This window comes from Taudactylus pleione, unplaced genomic scaffold (assembly GCF_031769625.1).
Source record: "Taudactylus pleione unplaced genomic scaffold, aTauple2 ptg000546l, whole genome shotgun sequence".
Classification (NCBI taxonomy): Eukaryota; Metazoa; Chordata; class Amphibia; order Anura; family Myobatrachidae; genus Taudactylus; species Taudactylus pleione.
The window spans coordinates 822,980-843,685 of record NW_028284948.1 but is presented as its reverse complement, the minus strand read 5'-3'; the positions used below and the strand labels follow the sequence as shown (position 1 = coordinate 843,685).

Below are 20,706 nucleotides of genomic sequence, written 5' to 3'. Positions count from 1 at the left end.
CTGGTAGTTTCCAACATTTTCATGCTCTATTTGTGCACAATTAATGAGCGATCGAACGATATCGTTCAATCGCTCATTTTAATCGGCAATTGGATTTTCTAATTTGGTAACACATCATATCCATCTAAAGCCATTGATGGAGGTAATCACTTAACAAAATCACAGCAGATTTAACTAGTTCGTGTAATCTCATCTAATCGCTCATAGTCACTGAGTCTGTTTTGAGCCTTGCCAGTTTATCCACTAAATGCCATACACGCAATAGTTGTACATATTTGCTGGACCACCGGTTTGAGCATCAGGGAATTGGAGTTGGCCTCATTGACCAAGAGAGCACCTGACCATGACTGCAGCACCTCATCCAAGTGGTTCCTGGCCATTAGATTGTTGTAACTCAGGGCCTGATTCAGCAAGGAACGCAGTTGCTCATACGCACACAATCGGCCGATTGTTGCATACTGCGTATGCATCGCAGTGCGCTTGCGCGAACCAGCCACTGCATTTGGAACTGCGATTTCAGTGGCGACGCAGACCCATCGCAGAGTGATTGACAGAAAATGCCGTTGTGGGTGGTAAAAGGGGAGTGGTCAGGCGAACGCAGGCGTGCCAGTGCGCTTCAACAGCGTTACAGGGGCGTGCATAAATTAGCCACTGCGGTACCATATGTAGCCTGAGGCCTCATAGCGTGCGCTGAAGTCAGCAATTCCTGAGTAAGGTCTGACCTGCCTTAACTCTGCGTATGGGTCCGATGGTATTCGATTGCACCGATGTTTTCGCAGTCTTGCTAACTACGGACATGTGTGTAAGGTGAAGTGGGCGTCCTTATGTAGTCTTGCGGTGGCAATGGATTGGCATACAAACGCGCTGAACGTGCTTCCACAATATTGCATGCATCCGCAATATTGCATACCGTAATGAACCAGGCCCTCAGTGTTTTGCATAGAAAACTGTATGCAAAATAGTTTGTTTGCATGCTATGTATTGTAGTATATAGACAGTTTCAAGATATGTTTTTTTTTTTTTTTATTAAATTCTTTTAAGATCCTATAAGACAAGTGTGATTATTGCATTTCTCACTCTTTGTTTTGGTTTTCACAGCAATTTCCAAGTCAAATTGTGGGCTTTGTACCCAGGAAGCATGTTCTATCACCCTCGGGAATATTCAGCTATGGCAGCTTTGAATTACAGGCTCCTGACACTGGGCATGGGGATCAGTACTCAATGATACTCATAGGGGCTGCATTTTTTCACCAATATTACCTGCGGCTCTTCCAGGAACTACCTGCTCCAATCCATGACATGATAGACAAGACACAGAATTGTGATGATATCACAATGAACTTCTTGGTGGCAAACCATACAGGAAGGGCATCAGGAGTGCTGGTAAAACCTGTAGACATGAGGAATTTGGAGAAGGATGCCGGAAGTGGGTACACAGGGATGTGGCATAGGGCAGAGCACCTACTGCAGAGGTCATACTGTCTGAACAAGCTGACTAAAATTTATGGAAAGATGCCTCTGGTATATTCCAGTATAATGATCTCACAGTTTGGTTTTCCAAACTATGCCAACCACAAATCAAAGCTATAGATCTTAAAAGAATGGATTCTGTCCACATTTGTAATGAAAAACATGTTTGTAAGATTTTATATAGAATATTACATCTACAATTTTGTGTTTAAATGGAAATACATCAAATAAGGGAAAGTAATTTATTTAATTTTTTTTTACATAGATTTATGAATGAATGCATACGTTTGTGTAAGCAATTTATCTTTGTACTGCTACTTGTTTTATTTTGTGAAAATCAGTTTCTTATTTTTTTTTTTTTTTTTTTAATTCAACTCTAGATTTAGAATGTAGGATTCTGTTTTCACAGGTAGTAAGGCGTTATTTTATTATTATTGTAAAAAATAAAATTTTCATTTATATGGACTGGCACTCGCATCAATTGGCAAATGTTTACCTCGTCCAGTGCCTTACCAGGGTAGAAACACAAACTGGCAAATGGAGGCAGCACTCCGCTACAGTACATGTAGTAGCAGGGAACGGTGGTTAACAACGTTTCAGGATTTAGGGGTCTATGTACTAAGCAGTGAAAAGTGATAAGTCTGTGATAAGAGGCAGCCAATCAGCTCCCAACTGTTATCTCACAGGCTGTGTTTGAAAAATGACAGTTGGGAGCTGATTGGCTGGCACTTATCACTGCTTAGTACATAGACCCCTTAATCTTTCATTAGTGCTTATAGATGTGCCCTCATATACATCTAGCCTCAATACGCCACGTGCCACGAGATACCCAGAGCAAGTGAGCCACCAGGTCCTGTGCGACTTTGCTAACACTGGGCGTCTTGTTTTGTTGAAATGGCTTCTTAATCGCGTTGCGATGAGACTAGGACAAACCAGAAGCTTGTGCTGATTAATGTAATATGTGACACTTGTATATCTGTGTGCAGGTGAGTCTGCATAGGAAGCACAACAGAACTTTGTGAGTAAAAAAGCTGCTGCAGCTACATTGTATCACTTCGTATGTAGATTCAGAGACTCAGTTGCACAACACACACACACATATATATATATATATATATATAATGTTGCATATCAGATTAATCAGTGCAGTCTCCTGGTGCATCGTAATTGCATCGCATTACGACAAAAGGGGCAAATCCACTAGGCGACTAGTGAAGGACTGAACGATGACAATATCGTTCAGTCGTTCATTAAACTGTGCAGCGCCCACACTGAACGATATGCCATTCAGTGTAGACACCCTCCCTCATACCTGAACGTGGTCAATCTGTCTTTATTGGCAGACTGACCGGCATGTTCAGGCGATGATTGATGTCGGTAACGACCAGCGGGAGCGCACATCGCTGGCCGTTTCTGATTCATGCACGATTAATGAGCGATTGAACGATAACAATATTGTTCAATCGCTCATTAATGTCGCCTAGTGGATGTGCGCCTTTAGATATTTTTTTGGCAAAAAATACTCCCAATGCTGGCAGAGTAGCACAGAACTTAGCACGTTGAAAAGGGTTGTTTGGCACGACTGCAGCAATGATGCACCTTAATTCACCTTAAATACCCTCATCATCATGCTGGGACGCCATGTCTGACTCCTTAATTTCAAAACTGGAAGTCACGTCAGGATAGCTCTACCCAGATTGCACCATCCACCAATTACAATAGAAGCAGTAAAATTCTATTAAAACATGATTCTAAGAACAATATAACAGGGGGTGACTCCCAGGTAAGCTGCCTCTCAATTTGGATGCATTTATGTATGTGCCTTTATCATGAGGCCTTACATTTGACAAAATTATATATGTGCCTTTATCATGAGGCCTTATAATTGGTATATTTTACATTTGGGGTGAGCGTTTGGGCGTAGGGCCCCCAGGACTAGTCTGGCTGGGCCTCCTCAGGGCATCACCACTTAATACACATAGTTGCTTTTCACATCACCTTTTATGTTTGTTTATTATTCATGTATTTTTTCACATATATTTTAACCTCTCATTCCACACTTAATGATTACTCACACACCGCTATACTTTACACTGCACTGTCACTCTTTTTCCATTTTCGTGTGATGCCCTGGGGGGGTCCTGGGCTGGACGTTTTTTGGGGTGCACTGCGCCCCGGACGTGAACCCCTTAGTGTTAGGGACTGCTGGTAACAGAGAAGCCGTGACGTGGCCCAGCAGCCTCCCATGTATTTGCAAATGCATGCAACTAATATCTCTGAATTTCTATGACCATATAGTCTTCATATATTGTTGCAGGTATTATTCAGTGTGCTGAGGTACAATAGGGGGTTAAATCCCCCTCCTTTTTCTACTTAGTATGACCCCTCCATTTCATGCACCTGATTAGTACTGCTAGATTGATTGAGCAGCTGCCATTTTTGTTTGTTTGTTATGAGTTGCATGAAGGAGCCAGCATTAGTAGGGCATGCTGGTTCTAGTAGTGCTAGTTGGAGTTCCCAGGGGTGACTCCCAGGTAAGCTGCCTCTCAATTTGGATGCATTTATGTATGTGCCTTTATCATGAGGCCTTACATTTGACAAAATTATATATGTGCCTTTATCATGAGGCCTTATAATTGGTATATTTTACATTTGGGGTGAGCGTTTGGGCGTAGGGCCCCCGGGACTAGTCTGGCTGGGCCTCCTCAGGGCATCACCACTTAATACACATAGTTGCTTTTCACATCACCTTTTATGTTTGTTTATTCATGTATTTTTTCACATATATTTTAACCTCTCATTCCACACTTAATGATTACTCACACACAGCTATACTTTACACTGCACTGTCACTCTTTTTCCATTTTCGTGTGATGCCCTGGGGGGGTCCTGGGCTGGACGTTTTTTGGGGTGCACTGCGCCCCGGACGTGAACCCCTTAGTGTTAGGGACTGCTGGTAACAGAGAAGCCGTGACGTGGCCCAGCAGCCTCCCATGTATTTGCAAATGCATGCAACTAATATCTCTGAATTTCTATGACCATATAGTCTTCATATATTGTTGCAGGTATTATTCAGTGTGCTGAGGTACAATAGGGGGTTAAATCCCCCTCCTTTTTCTACTTAGTATGACCCCTCCATTTCATGCACCTGATTAGTACTGCTAGATTGATTGAGCAGCTGCCATTTTTGTTTGTTAACTCTGTTATGATATCACCATTTTAACGCTTTGTGCACAGCTATTCTAATGTCCTATAGTGATACAGATGTGCCCAGCTAGTTTGTTGCTCCATACATCATGTAGCGCGCCATGCATTCAAAGTTTCATAAGAGAACGTAGCATAGCACTGAAAAAAAGTCATAACATGTAATACAACTTTTTGTCCACCAGGTGTCACTTTTCCTAAACTACACAGAGCATGCGTCTGATTTACAATGCATTTTCTATATCACCGCCCTATGATAGGTTGACAGAAGCAGTGATTCTGTACAATATACTGTAGTTCAGCGTTTTCCTCATGGAATCAGGGCTGTAGAAGAATGTCTAATAAAGTTTTAAATCATTAAGTGTGTGAGTCCTGTACTTTTATATTAAACTATTTGACAGGCACGCACAGCACTGTATTACACACTGACTGTGTGTTTGAAGCTGCACACTTGCGTCCATGTCGGTGCTGTCCCAGACTAGTGATTTCATGACTTTAGTAGTAAGAGAGAGGTCTCTGTATTACAAACTGTGCATTTAAAACCGCAAACTTGTGGCAATGTCGGCGCTGTGGTGGCTGTCAGCTCCGAGTGGTTACAATGGGATCTCTGGCGCATGCCCAGTGGAGCTGCACCATACGCCAGTTCCATACCATGGCGTATGGAAGATCATAGCACTGCGCATGCCCAGTGGGTCGGGAGTCACACACAGCGAAAGTGGGATGTCTGTATTACATTCTGACTGTGCAGTTGACGTTGCACACTGACGGCACTGTCCCAGACTTAGACTCCATAGTGATTTTATGACTTTAGAAACTAGTAGTGGACTCTGTTTAAGAGGAACCGCTCCATACGCCAGTTCGCGTTATGCCATGGCGTATGGAAGATCATAGCATGTAGGGAGTGATGACTGTTGGCTGCAATATTAGGTTCTCATGTTAAAAACTGTTCAGGGAATAAAGCAGATAAAATACCAAAGATCTGAACATCACAGTTGTAGAATGAGATTTGCAGTGCTGTCAATGTAGATGACCCATTAAAATGCTCTTTGGTACTCTGCAAGAAGATATACTGTGAGATAAAGAGGCATCTAAAGAAGAAGTTGACAGAGGAAAGGACTCCTACAGCCACAGATGATGGCCCTCCTTGCTTGCAGAATAACTATCCTGTGAGAAGGAAATGAGGAGCATCATGCTACTGGAGCTTCTTTAAGGCATCAATGTTCATGATAATGTCAGCCTTCAGCATACATTACCAACTGCTGATGATAAATAAAAAAATATATAACAATATAATAATCATCTTAAGTTTGTTCTGTCTTCTTCATGAATGTGCAGCGGGAGCCAGAACATACGCCGCCCCTCCAAAGGCTGCCACTGCAATGGGGCAAACCCTAGCTGGTGAGGAGGAGGACCCGCCAAGAAAGGGTAAGTACACAGCCGTGGGAGGGAGGGGACGGGACTGAGCTGGGGGGGGGAGCAGGACAGTGTGGGTGGAGGAGAAACAGAGCAGAGACAGAGAGGGGGCGGAGCAGAACAGAGTATTGGACGATGTAGGTGTTAACTAACACAGAATATATTACCTCTCATTACCCTTTGTTTCCAATTACTGTATAAGGAGGATTGATTAACGGAGTTTTTCATAAGGATGTGATATACTATATATTCTCCCTTTCTTTGTGTGTGCAAACTGTGACTGACATATTAGACACTGTGACAAGTATCATTTCTATGTCACAATATTGTCTACTGTGTTTTAGAATTGTTTCCGTCTATATGAATTGGCTCTGGTATATGCATAAACTATTATGTGTATGTAACTTTGGCAACATTGAATAATTGCTGGGTTATTGATATCCTTGACAACCTACTAATATGAAAAAGCTTTTATTATTGCAGCAGGGCAACATATCGCACTCAAGGAGGATCTTGCTAAGATTCCCCCTTGTTATTTAATATATGTTTAATGTTTGTCCAACCTAATTTTAGAAAAATATGAATAAATGTTAAGTTTTATTATTTTCAGATTACACCACAAGCAGTGCCCCCAAACAGGAGTCTTCTTTATCTTTATTTTGTCTATTTGATTGTATACGCAGGATTGCAAGGTATTACGAATGTGCGAAAGCGGTAGTGGGTGTCTCTGTATTGGCTTTTTGTGTTTCTGTATTGGCTTTGTGATTGTAGTCATTAGCATATTTTCACAGCAGACATGAGTGCATAATTGTAGCTGCGATCACAATAGCCGCCCATAGTGTATTCAATGAGAATATCAAAACATATCTATTGAACATCATGACCAGTTCTGGAATAAGTAGAATACATTTAATAACCATGGGCTCAATCCAATTGTCTGCGATGATCTTGCGACAACAGCTGCACTTGACGGCAGCCCGAACAGCCCCATAGGGGCAAACGGGCTGCGAGATTCTTCCAGCTCCTGCTCCTGTCAGCCCAGGTATCTGCATTTGCACTGCGGCACTGATTACATGATGCAGCAGCAGCTTTAGCAGGCAAGCACATCCTGTCTACAAGTTGCTGCTTTAAAATTGTTGCACACCCCCTTCCTCTCTAATCACCAATGAGTAGGCAGGGGGATCGTCAGTATAATCTGCAGCAGACGCTCAGAGCAGAAATTAAAGCACTGAGTGGACAGCTGCTAAATCTGCACAGCTGTGAGTAATGGTGCATACACACGGTCAGATTTTTCTTCAGATCTGAACGATAATGATTTAAAAAATCATTCAATTGTTCATATCTGAAGGAAAATCTGACATATCTGACATGCCTGAACGATGCGAGTTCCCGATGGTCAGATAACGATATCTGACATCTGATGTGTTTGCAGTCAGACTTGGACGATTCCGTTCATTTTAATGCAGTCAAAAATCGTTCAAATCTTTGGTCAAATCGTTCAAATCGTTCATGTGACAGATCTGACAAGTCTGACCATGTAAAAGTACTTTCTGCAAGAAGCAGAGGAAAAGGACAAATATGCCTTTGTAGGGGCACTCTTATGACAGATAATTGTTTATATATGGATGATGATGGAATGATTAGTGTGAATAAAACTTAACGTTTAATATAGACCTTTAAAAGGAAGTTCTCCCCAGAGAGTAATGTGTAGATATAACATAGAAATCTACTAAGGACAGAAAAGAACAATATAAACGTCCTTTGAAGTGTAAATGAGTATTATTATTTATTATTGGTAAAAATTCAATGAGTAATCAGCTCCTGTTAAGGGTAATGAATATTCTAATTAACCCTAATTCAATCTACAAGGAGGCACATATGATTACTTCATACAGTACATATCTGGCGAACTATAGTAGTTTTTAATTAGATCTCTGTTGTGATCGACATATACATAAATGATAGTCGATCAGAAACAATTGTATAATGTAAGAAACCACACTATGATAACTAAGAAAGATGACTTATTAGGATAATCCAGCAGCTTTGAAATCTGTGTCCCCTGTAGATGAGTGAGGGATATATATTGTAATTAAATATCAGTACACATATATAGACATTGCTGATAGTGATAAAGTCTGTGTCCCCATATAACTAAGAGGATTGTGTTTGGGAGGACTTTTATCCCAAGTATGTTAACTCATATTGGTTTTAGCAGATATGCTAGGTAAAGAATAGTACACCTTGGAGTAGTGATAAATGCATATATTAAATTGCCATATAATATCAGCAGTTTGCACTGTGAGAAACAAAGTGATATCCCAAAACAGAAAATATGTATAAAAAATAAAAAAAGATAAATCCAAACAATAATGGTAAGTACACAATGACAGTGTTACATGTACTGAATAATGACACTGTCTTCAGTGCAATAAAGAAAAATAATAACAGAAAAATTATACTTGTACTTCAGTGCAATAAAGTCAAATAATAACAGACAAAATATACTTGTACTGAATATCAACCTAAACCATGGACAAATGCAACATGTTTTTGTACATATGTAATGAGGATGTGCCCTGAAAAAACAGGGTTATGTACCACAACACAAGGGTAAGTCTTGCACTATGAGAAGCAACAGTGTTACATGTACTGAACAATGACACTGTCTTCAGTGCAATAAAGAAAAATAATAACAGAAAAATTATACTTGTGCTGAATATCAACCTAAACCATGATCAAATACAACATATTTGTGTAAATATGTAATAAGGATGAAAAAATCAGGGTTATGTGTCACAACACAAGGGTAAGTCAATGCATAAGGTGAATTACAATATATAAAGAAAAAATCATTGATATAGACTGAGGGGCAAACTTACTAAAGATCGGTTTTAGATCGATTTAAAACTGACTGACATTGACAGCATTTTGGATTGCAAAATCCGCATATTTATCATCCGTTGGGTTTCAACGTCAATTGAAACCAAACATCGATGCAAGTCAGATTTTGCACTTCTTAAATGGCAAATAGAAGTTTAAACTCAATTACAAAACCCATCCAAAAAATAACCTCTGCATAAATCACTATGATCTGTGCAGGCTTCATAGGTTTAAAATAAATTAAAAAGTTAAAAGTAACAAAACAATGTGTGGGGTTCCCCTCCTAAATCCATAACCAGCCCCAGACTTTTCAGCCTGGGCTGGTAAAGCAATATTTGGTGGAAAAACCTGGGGGATCCCCCTGTTTTCCTATAACTAGCACCGGACTGAACCTTCCAGGGGGCTCACACTATAGCAAGGAGACAAACAGCGTACACAGGGCTGGAAATCCTCAGGAAGTAGGGACTCCAATAGGGTCCCTCTCCTGAGGATCAACCATCCATGAACTGGCGGGAGGTCATTATGTACCCTATCTTGCCCATAATTACACCTCTAAATGTGGGGTCACGCACATGTAAAAGAGGGGAGTCCCCTCTTTCAATTTATGTGGCCCCTTTAGCACCTATTGTCTGTTGGTCACATGTGATCACCAGACAATATCGCCCAGTGCTATGGAAAAAAAAAAGTTTCCCATAGATGGGGGAGGGGCATATTGTGCCCTACTTTATCTCCCCATACTGGCCCGCAATCACATGGTGGACACCCTGTCTTGAAAGAGGTGATTCGGATCTTTTAAACAATGTTTCCTCTTAGTAGCCATTGTTTACTAATCACCAGACAATAACTGAAACAGTACACAAAAAAATAAAAATTTCCACATATGGGGGATCCAAAGGCGGACTTCCCACTAGACCTTCTGGGGATGGCACAGCAGGCTGCCCGCCCCCGCATCCAAGCCGCTGATCCTTTTTTTTATGTAGCACCAGCTGGGAAAGTGTGGGTCATGGGTGGTGAATTGATTTGCATGTAGGAGGTGCGGGAGAGTTTGGGGCTACCTGCCTAATTGCTGTCTGCCGGGAGGCTACAGCTTCGGGATCAGGGGATGGAGCCTGAGCCGGCAGTGGCACTATCATGTCTATGCAGAGCCACTTATCACTGCTGCAGGGTGGCTCTGCAGCTATACTTAACTGCTGTGACTGTGCAGGCTGAGGGTACTGTAGTTGTGATGGGGACAATATTGTGTCTAGGGGCAGCCTGACCCCTAAATTTTCCTTTGGGGGGGATCTAAATCCCTGATCTCCTCTATCTTGTGTCAAATAAAAAAATGGTCCCTCATTTAATGCAGTAGGTTGTCTAGTTTATAAAATAACAGGCCTTGTTGGGCTACCATATATTTCCTACACAAAGTAAGCCTTTAAATCAAGACAGCGAAAATGTAAAAAAGAAATGCATTTTTGTTAATTCTTTTGAACTTGGTAGAATGAGTATAAAGACTAATGGTATTTTCTGAAAAAAGAAAGTCTTCTGAAAAAAAGCAAGGTATAATACAGTAGGTGTGTACTGCATAAAAGTGATGTTGCTGTTGGAATGTGATGAGCACTAATGTCAGAAAATGGCCTCAGTACAAGGTGAGAAAACCCTCAGTGAAGGGGTTAAAAAGCTTCATCCATGCATTTATACAAATGTGAATTAAAGGCACATTTGAAAGTAGAGATAATTTGTTCAATAGTCAAGCTCTATATTTTTAGGACTTCATAAAAGGCACCTCTACTTCAAACATTTTCTTTTATTAATTGTGCCTCATACCAATGTATTTGTTAGATGTGTTCTTTTTCTTATCTAACTGTGCAAGCTATGAGCAAACTTGTTTGTTTTGTACTGTGCCAAATAAGACAAAGATAATAGTGCTGGAGACAGAGCATATATATTATTATGTCAAGAATCCAAATCTAATTTCATGCTCCAGAACCTTTTTAGAATGTTTAAACCACTAAATCATTTTTTAATTGGGTTCTCAGTGGCTTCCAGAAAGAGTGGCTCCGCCCCCTCTCACATGCACTGGGGACGGAGCACCGGCCCCTATGAAAGTAGAATGGAGGTCAGTACTCTCCTGTCAGATAAAGAAGTCCCCTTTTTTGGGCACCCTTGTGATAGTTAATGGTTATGTACCTTTTATTAATGATAAATTGTACCTTACCTTGGAATATACACATTTTTTAACTACTGAAAGGTACATTTTAAGCTACTTTTTTTTTTACACATTATTTCTAGAGTGCCCCAAAAATTAGTCTTCTTTCTCTATAACAAGTGTAACATTCACTGACTCCAGGTACAACCAACCCATATATTATTGTATTTTATTTTTAAATCTATATTATCATATTGTTTCTCCAAATGTATTTTCTCCATAAACATACATTTAAATATGGAACCCTCCTTCCAGTGCCTGGTGCTGACACCTCAGTCTCTTCTTCCCCGTGAAATAGAAAGGAGCGAGAGAGGGGACTTTCAGAGATAAAAAATACAAATGGAGTAGGGGGCAGGAGAAAATGAGATGAGTACAAGACGGATGGGAGTGGGGAAGCTAAGATAAGAAAGAGATGTGGTAAAAGAGATAGAAATGGGGACAGAAGGGTAGATGGTGGGGTACCCTCCACTGTTTGGGTGAACAGCCTCACCTCCTTCCTCCTGCAGTCTGAGGGACCACCGCCATATACTGAAGGTTTTGCAGATGACTCCTCCTTATTAAACCATGGGATGCTCTGTCAGTGGCGACTATCTACTGTATTTTGGAGGCTGTGTAGCTCCACCTTTGCCCCTCTATCTGCTCCCAGGATTAATGGGGATATTGTGGCTACAGCAGGTCCATTGCAGTGCCACAAATGATCGATAAAAAAGAGGGGGAAGAGAGAGGGAGGGAGGATTGGGGCAGAAAAAAAGTGCCAAAAAGAGAGGGATGGGGAAGAGAGAGAGATTGGGGGAAAAGGGGAAGAGAAAAAGACACGGAATGGGTGAAAAAGGGAGTCTGGAGGGGAAAGGGGTAGTGAGAGACAGGATAAGTGAGGGGCAGAGAAAGTTGTGGGAGGAGTGTGAGAAATGGTAAAGGTGGGGGAAAAAAAAGAAGGAAAGAAAAAATGTCTACATTGTCAAATACACTAGCTAGCAACCTGAGAAAGGGGACAGACAAACATGGTACAGACTGCCAGAGTCAGAGATGAGAGACAGGAGTGGGGCAGGGGAGAAGCTGATAAGGGAAAGACAGGAGGGGGGGGGTGACAGAGAAACTGACAAGGAGGGGGGACAGAGATGAATAAAAGAGACAAATGGGGGTGGTGGTGGAGGAGGGGATACTGAGGTGAGATTGTGGGGTGAATATAGTAAAAACCCTGCAACACCAGGCACAATGTATTTATTTATAACCAGTAATTTATATAGCGCACACATATTCCGCAGCCACCCAGTGAATGACAGGTCCAAAATACCAATGAACAAGTAACCTTGCAGATGCATAAATACAGTAGTGTATCTATAAGGGATGCATGGTGTGAGGTGCAGGGGGGTCCACATATGCACACCCTCCACCCTATATTATACTCACCTCTTGTCAGCAGCAGTGCTGCATAAATCACCAGGAAAATATTGCATTGGCCATTTTCCTGGAGATTAGCGCATGCATAGTAGAAAAATCATGCAGGCACCATGTTCCCTGAGACCTATGCAGTAGACTCTACACACACACGTGCCGCTCGCAAGAAGAGAGGGGTAAAGCATGGAGACTGGGCATGGGCCCTCTCTTCTCTTAAGCCGCCCCTACATGAATAGCTTACATATGTACACCCATGGGTGTAACTACCATAGGTGCAAGGGGTGCAGCTGCTATGGGGCCCAGAGCTGAGGGAGACCCATCTTCCTTGTCAAAGTTACATGTGTTATATACATTTTTCATCATCGGGTGGTACATAAAGGCCCCTACAAACTTTTGCTATGAGGCCTTCAAATGGCTAGTTACTCCTCTATGTACACCCTTAGTACACCCTTAGGCCTTGATCCGCCTCTCCACAAGTGCAAGACAAATATTCACTCTAAATACAAATGCCAGTTTTGGTGTAAGCACAGTATACACATATTTATCACTGCTGGCAAAGCTCACTGTTAGAACGGTGATGAGTGTAACATACCTCCTATCACCTCCAGGGCCGCCATCAGGGGGGGGACTGCCGGGTCTGGAGTCCCGGGCCCAGGCAGCAAGGGGGGCCTGCACAGGGACAGACCTACCAGTCATGCAGCAGGTGCCCCTTGGGAGTAATTGCCCTCATGTATTCCCCAGCACATAGCAGATCCTTCTCACTGAGGATCCGCACCGCACCGCAGCGCCGGGCATCTCACTGACAGTGATTACTGAGCAAGCATAGCCTCCTTTACTTCCTGGTGGCTGGCCCCTCCTCCAGACCAACCACCTTACAATGAGCACAGACAGAGCAGCTCAGAGACAGCATATGCCTGAGAGAGCAGTGTGACTCACCAGTCTGCCCACACGGACTCTCTGCAAGTCTGACTCCTGCCCCTTGCAACAGACGGAAGTGAGCCGGAGGGCTTCTCAGGACACTGACAGAGGTAAGTTAATTGGGGAGGGGAGGTGGGGGGCACCACTGAGAGACAGGGGGGGGGGCAATGATACAGAGGGGAATGTCTGGGGGGGGGGCACTTACAGACAGAGGGGAATGTCTGTGTGTCTCGGGGGGGGCCCTGAAAGATAGAAGGGAATGTGTGTGTGGGGAGGCATTGACAGAGGGGAATCTGTGGTGTGGCACTGACAAACAGGGTGTGTGTGTGTGTGTCTGTCTGGGGGGTCACTGACAGAGGGGAGTGTGTGTGGGGGTTACTGACAGACAGAGGTGAATGTGTGGGGGGTTACTGACAGACAGAGGTGAATGTGTGGGGGGTCACTGACAGACAGAGGGGAGAGTGTATGTGTGTGGGGGGGGTCACTGACAGATGGGAGTGTGTGTGTGGTGGGTCGCTGAGAGAGGGGAATGTAGGGGGGATCGCTGGGAGAGAGAGGGGAATGTGGAGGGGATCATTGAGAGAGGGGAAAGTAGGGGGTGTCATTGAGATGGGGGAATGTGGGGGGGATCTCTGAAAGAGGGAAATGGGGGGATCGCTGAGAGAGAGTGAAATGTGGGGTGATTGCAACTGGTACAATAAAGTTTTTATTTTTTTTATTGAGGCAAGGCACGCCATTACATCATGCACGCCGCACCACTGACAGAAGATCCGGCTGCAGCGCGAGCAGGAACAGCCAGTAGATATAGGAGAAGGTAAATGTCTGTGGGCTGTAGGGGGCAGAATAGAGACAGAGGGGTGCTGGCTAAGGAGACACTGCGGGCTGGAGTTGCAGAAACACGGGGAGGTGGGGGGGCCCTGCCTATTTTGTGAGTCCCGGGCCCCACGATGTCTGATGGCAGCCCTGATCACCTCCAGTAGTTTGGAAAAATGTTTTTGGGTACTGGGTTTGCAGGATAGTCCCCCAGAACCTTTACTGTCATACCATAATCATATATCATTGCATACAGAACATTGGATGTTTGATTCACTATTTAGTACAGGAGTCTTACATAAGAGGCCAAAAGTGCCTATACAGTTTTTAATTTTACTCTTTTCAAAACATAAGGCAATATGATAGTAATGAGTCTGACACTTTATGCTGTACAATTCTCTGTAAGTGGCAGAACACTTCTTTGTATTAGAAGATATTGAGGCTTTATATTTTCCATAAGGAACACTATAGAATGCTTGCATATGAATTTTCGACCGCTAAAAATCTATAGTTAAATTATATGCAACTGACTTAACTTATCCATTCATTTTTTTTCTACGTAAATTTTGCTTAATTGATTCACACTTGTTTCTGCAATGGTTAAAAGAAAAGTGCGCACTGAGAACTGTGTGAGAATGGAGTTGTACTACTAAGCTGCCACACAGAGTGGGATCTGCAGCCCACTGAAAATTGGAAATGGAAGAAACACAGTGTAGCGCTGGTAGACAACAGATTTTAATTAATACAATAAAACATACGTGCACATAAATGGTACATGTAGATAGAATGATCCTGATCAATATGGGATATGATTATCCCTACTGTTATAATAAAAAAGAAATATATAGGGTGGATGTTAATATAATGAATACCTTCATGTGATAAAGTCCAGAGATGGGGAACAATAGAAGGTAAAAGTCTCACCCTAATAGAGGCTCTGCAGTGTCTTGTCCACAGTGCACTGGGTAAAGTTCCAATAGTCTCTGCCTGTTATCACTGGAGTGGGAGAATCGGTGAGTGTGCCGTGGTGTAATACCCTCTTAGGTCCGTGTGGCTCACTGAAGCGGAGATGATGTTTCCACTATAGACTCCCAAATGATCTCCTGCCGTGGCTGTAAGATTGCCGTGGAGGTTTGCGGGGCCGACCAAAGTCCGCTCTGTTCACAGTCTCTTGTCCAACAAGGACTCGTGGCCAGATTACCTCCAGGTGAGCTCCTGTGTATGGTTACCGACAGGGCTGAACAGAGAAACGGAGGCCGGCCGCTGGATGTACTCTGTATGCACTCCGTCTGCGGCTGCTGTGTGTCACAGAGAACGGGAGCCGCATGCACTCCGTCTGTGGCTGCTACGTGTCACAGCTGAGCGGTTATCCCAAAGTGCCGGTGCCGATGTGGAATGAAATAGATAATATGCAGAGCGTCTTGTAACGAGGTTCAGGATATCCCCTGTGCCTTAACGCGTTTCTCCAAGACTTGTCTCTCGGTTTCATCAGAAGGAGGGGGCACCCTATATATTAATTTTATTGGTTTCTTTTTTATTATAACAGTAGGGATAATCATATCCCATATTGATCAGGATCATTCTATCTACATGTACCATTTATGTGCACGTATGTTTTATTGTTTCTGCAATACTTGAGTGGCATAGTACATTGGTGCACTGTTTTATAACTTTAATTCCTACAGCTCTCACTGCAGTGTAAAAATAAACACTGCTGAAATTGTGATTTACTGTATCTGCCACTAGGTGGCAATATTGTAAATGCACAATTTTTATTTATGTATTTTTTTCCAGATGATCGTTTATTTGCCGTTAACCCACACCGCTATCACTGGCTGCATTACTGTGCATAAAACAAGGTGTCCGGAAACATTTATCTTTTCCAGCACTGCTAAGTCAGACCCTCCAGAACTGTGCCGAGGAAAGTGCTTTTTTTTTTTTTTAAAGTCAGACAATCTGCAGGAAATTCCACAGAACAAGAGATGCTTCCTCTTTAAATATTCAAGTTTTTTTTCTTTTCTTATTAAATAACCATTAGCAATGTCTCCTTACCTCAGCAGCCCTTGTTTACCGTTTATCAGCATTTTTTTTCACGCTGTCCATAATTACTAGGGACTTTTTTCCGATTTCATCTGTTATGTCCCCTTTTTGTTATTAAATATTGACCAGTTGCCCAGCAAAGCTTTTTTTTTCTAATACAATACCTACTATTGGTTCTAGTACTATATATACCATGTAAATTGATAAAAGTGAGTATTTTAAATATAAATTATTAATTTTAAGTTCACATATATTCCAAGGCAGAACTTTTGTAGCTGTAGAGGTCGCAGCTGCTATGGGCCTTGCAGATTGCAGGGTGTGGGGGGCGAGAATCCACTCCATTGAAGCCTTATGCCAGAGGAACATGTGATTATCATATTGCATTTTTTTTACAATACATTTTAATCAAATATAGAATTAAGATTATTAAAAGGCCCAAATATTGGGCGCAATTCAATTATTTTCGCCGGCATTTCAGGTCGCACCCCCCCTGGGGGAGGTGAGCTGAAATACGCAAAAAGTTACATGTTTTGAGTGACATCCAAACAGCACTTTTCACGATCGCTCCCCGCGCTTTAGTCGGTTTTAGCTGTTTTACAATTCTAAACTTGACCTATATGGGCGCGATCAGTGCGATATTTGGCATAAATTGAATAGCGCCCCTGCGATCTCCTGTCACTTTAGACGGGAGATCTGGCAATCTAAAACAATTGAATTCCACCCATCGAGTGTCCAATCCATGTATCATCAGGACTGAGAGATGCCACCTAGCATTAACCTCATGCACCCCCTGCCCAGCAGCCTTTATATCACACACATACCCTTGCCTACCAGATTTTTGTTCACATGCACATAATACATGATTCCCCGTCAGTGCTTTCAGCTGCCTGCACTGTTACCGTCACTACAGCAGTCCTATAAGGGTGAGTCTACAGAGCAGCAGGAAGGACCACCCTGCTAATCTATAAGTGTGGCTGTTGGGTTACAACTAGGGGTGTGCACCGGCCACTTTTCGTGTTTTGTGTTTTGGATCTGGATCTTTCTTCGTGTTTTGGATCTGGATTGGTTTTGCCAAAACCACCCTTCCGTGTTTTGGGTTCTGGGTTTTGTGTTTTGGATCTGTATTTTTTTTTTAAAAAGCATAAAAACAGCTAAAATCACAGAATTTGTTGGTTTCTCTGCTCCTATGCTATTATTAACCTCAATAACCTTAATTTCCACTCATTTCCAGTCTATTCTGAACACCTCACACCTCACAATAGTGTTTTCATGTCCAAAAGGTTGCACCGAGGTAGCTGGATGACTATGCTAAGCGACACGAGTGGGCGGCACAAACACGTGACCCATCTAGGAGTGACACTGCAGTGGCAGACAGGATGGCAGTTAGAAAAACTAGGCCCCAAACTGTACATAATGCAAAGAAAAAAAAGAAGTGCAAGATGGAATTGTCCTTGGGCCCTCCCACCCACCCTTATGTTGTATAAACAGGACATGCACACTTTAACAAATCAATCATTTCAGCGCCAGGGTCTGCCACACAACTGTGGCTGAAATGATTGGTTCGTTTGGGCCCCCACAAAACAAGCTGGAAATTAATGTGTCCCTGCACAAACTGGCTCTACGGAGGCAAGATGTCATCCTCATCCTCCTCATCCACCGATTCCTCACCCTCTTCAGTGTGTACATCCTCATCCTCACAAAGTATTAACTCGTCCCCACTTGAATCCACCACCACAGGTCCCTCTGTACCTTCTGGAGGCTGGTCTCCCTGGAAGAGCTGATAATTCATTTTGATGAACATCATCTTCTCCACATTCTGTGGAAGCAACCTCCTACGCCTTTCGCTGACAAGGTTCCCGGCTGCACTAAACACTCTTTCGGAGTACACACTGGAGGGGGGGCAACTCAGGTAAAATAGAGCCAGCTTGTACAGGGGCCTCCAAATTGCCTCTTTTTCCTGCCAGTACAGGTATGGACTGTCTGACATGCCTACTTGGATGCTGTCACCGATGTAATCCTCCACCATTCTGTCAATGGTGACAGTATCATATGCAGTGACAGTAGACATGTCAGAAATTGTTGCCAGGTCCTTCAGTCCAGACCAGATGTCCAAACTTGGTCCTGCCTGCCCTGCATCACCGCCAGCGGGTTGCTTAGGATACCTAAGTTTTTTCCTGGCAGCCCCAGTTGCGGGAGAAAATGAAGAAGGAGCCGTTGACGTGTCACGTTCCGCTTCAGCTGACAGTGTGTTCACCAGCAGGTCTTTGCACCTCTGCAGGCTTGTGTCGGCCGGAAAGAGAGACACCACATAGGCTTTAAACCTAGGATCAAGCACGGTGGCCAAAATGTAGTGGTCTGATTTCAACAGATTGACCACCCTGGAATCCTGGCAAAGCGAATGAAGGGCTTCATCCACAAGTCCCACATGCCGAGCGGAATCGCTCCGTCTTAGCTCCTCCTTCACTTTCTCCAGCTGCTTCTGCAAAAGCCTGATGAGGGGAATGACCTGACTCAAGCTGGCTGTGTCTGAACTGACTTCACGTGTGGCAAGTTCGAAGGGCTGGAGAACCTTGCACAACACGGAAATCATTCTCCACTGCGCTTGAGTCAGGTGCATACCCCCTCCTTTGCCTATGTCATAGGTGGATGTATAGGCTTGTATGGCCTTTTGCTGCTCCTCCATCCTCTGAAGCATATAGAGGGTTGAGTTCCACCGCGTCACAACCTCTTGCTTCAGGTGATGGCGGGGCAGGTTCAAGAGTGTTTGCTGGCGCTCCAGTCTTCGGCACGCAGTCGCTGAATGGCGAAAGTGGCCAGAAATTTTTCGGGCCACCCAAAGCGTCTCCTGCACGCCCCTGTCGCTTTTCAGAAAATTCTGCACCACCAAGTTTATTGTGTGAGCAAAACATGGGACGTGCTGGAATTTGCCCAGATGTAATGCCCGCACAATATTGGTGGCGTTGTCAGATATCACAAATCCCCAGGAGAGTCTAAGTGGGGTAAGCCACTGGGCGATGATTTCCCTCAGTTTCTCTAAGAGGTTGTCGGCGGTGTGCCTCTTACTGAAACCGGTGATACACAGCGTAGCCTGCCTTGTAACGAGCTGGCGTTTCTGAGATGCTGCTACTGGTGACGCTGCTGCTGTTGCTGCGTAAGGTGATACATCTACCCAGTGGGCTGTCACAGTCATATAGTCCTTAGTCTGCCCTGTTCCACTTGTCCACATGTCCGTGGTTAAGTGGACATTGTGTACAACAGCATTTTTCAGGATACTGAGGACACTTTTTCTGACGTTTCTGTACAGTCTCGGTATCGCCTGCCTAGTGAAGTGGAATCTAGACGGGATTTGGAACCGGGGACACACTACCTCCATCAATTGTCTAAATCCCACTGCACTAATGGCGGATACCGGACGCACGTCTAACACCAACATAGCAGTCAAGGCCTCAGTTATACGTTTTGCTTCAGGATGACTGCTGTCGTACTTCATCCTCCTCGCTAAGGACTGTTGGAGGGTCAATTGTTTAGTAAAAGTAGTGGTGTTCCTACTTCCTCTCTGGGATGATGAACGACTCCCAGCAGCAGCAACAGCAGCAGCGGCAGCAGTAGGCGTAGCAATGCAGGATCCTCCAGAGGAATCCCGGATAGGAGAGTCAGTCATGCCAGTGACATGGCCTGCAGGACTACTTCCGATCCTGACTAAGGAGGAAATTGACGAGGAGGGAGTTGATGGTGTGGTTTGCAGGCGCTTGGATACAACAGGACAACGGGATTTAGGTGTCCCTGGACTGCTTACGGTCTTAGCCAAAGTTTCTGAACTTGACAGTAACTTTTTATGAACGCGCTGCAGGTGCCGTATAAGGGAGGATGTTCCTAGGTGGTTGACGTCCCTACCCCTACTTATTTCACCTTTACATATGGTACATATGGCAAGACAGTTGTTGTCCGGATTTGGATAGAAATATTGCCAGACCAAAGAGGTGGAATGTTTGGTCTTCTGCCCAGGCATGACCGTGATGGGCTTTTTCATCCCACGGACAACAACTGTCTCCCCCGGAGCCTGATTTAAACAAACCACATCACCATCAGAATCCTCCTCGCCAACTTCCTCCTCAGCGCCAGCTACACCAGTATCCTCATCCTGTTGTACTTCAACAGTGACATCTTCAATTTGCATATCAGCAAGTGGACTGTGGGTGCTCCTTTCAGCACTTGCAGGGGGCGTGCAAATGGTGGAAAGAGCCACCTCTTCCCGTCCAGTGCTGGGAAGGTCAGGCATCGCAACCACCACCACACTTGGACTCTCCTTGGGGATTTGTGATATCTTCTTAGAAAGCACAGTTCTTCGCTGTGCTTTTGCCAGCTTAACTCTTTTGATT

The 20,706-nt window shown here is 43.7% G+C and overlaps 1 protein-coding gene across 2 annotated transcripts in view; it reads left to right on the top strand.

The window, feature by feature from the left end:
- EXTL2 (exostosin like glycosyltransferase 2) overlaps positions 1-1,782 on the top strand; it is a 59,176-nt gene extending 57,394 nt beyond the window's left edge. For both annotated transcript variants that reach the window (XM_088451303.1, XM_088451302.1), the window contains exon 5: positions 1,099-1,782. In XM_088451303.1, coding sequence (XP_088307429.1) covers positions 1,099-1,590 — 492 coding nt within the window. In that variant the 3' untranslated portion in view covers positions 1,591-1,782. The remainder of the gene's footprint in view (positions 1-1,098) is intronic.
- The last annotated feature ends 18,924 nt before the right edge of the window (positions 1,783-20,706 follow it).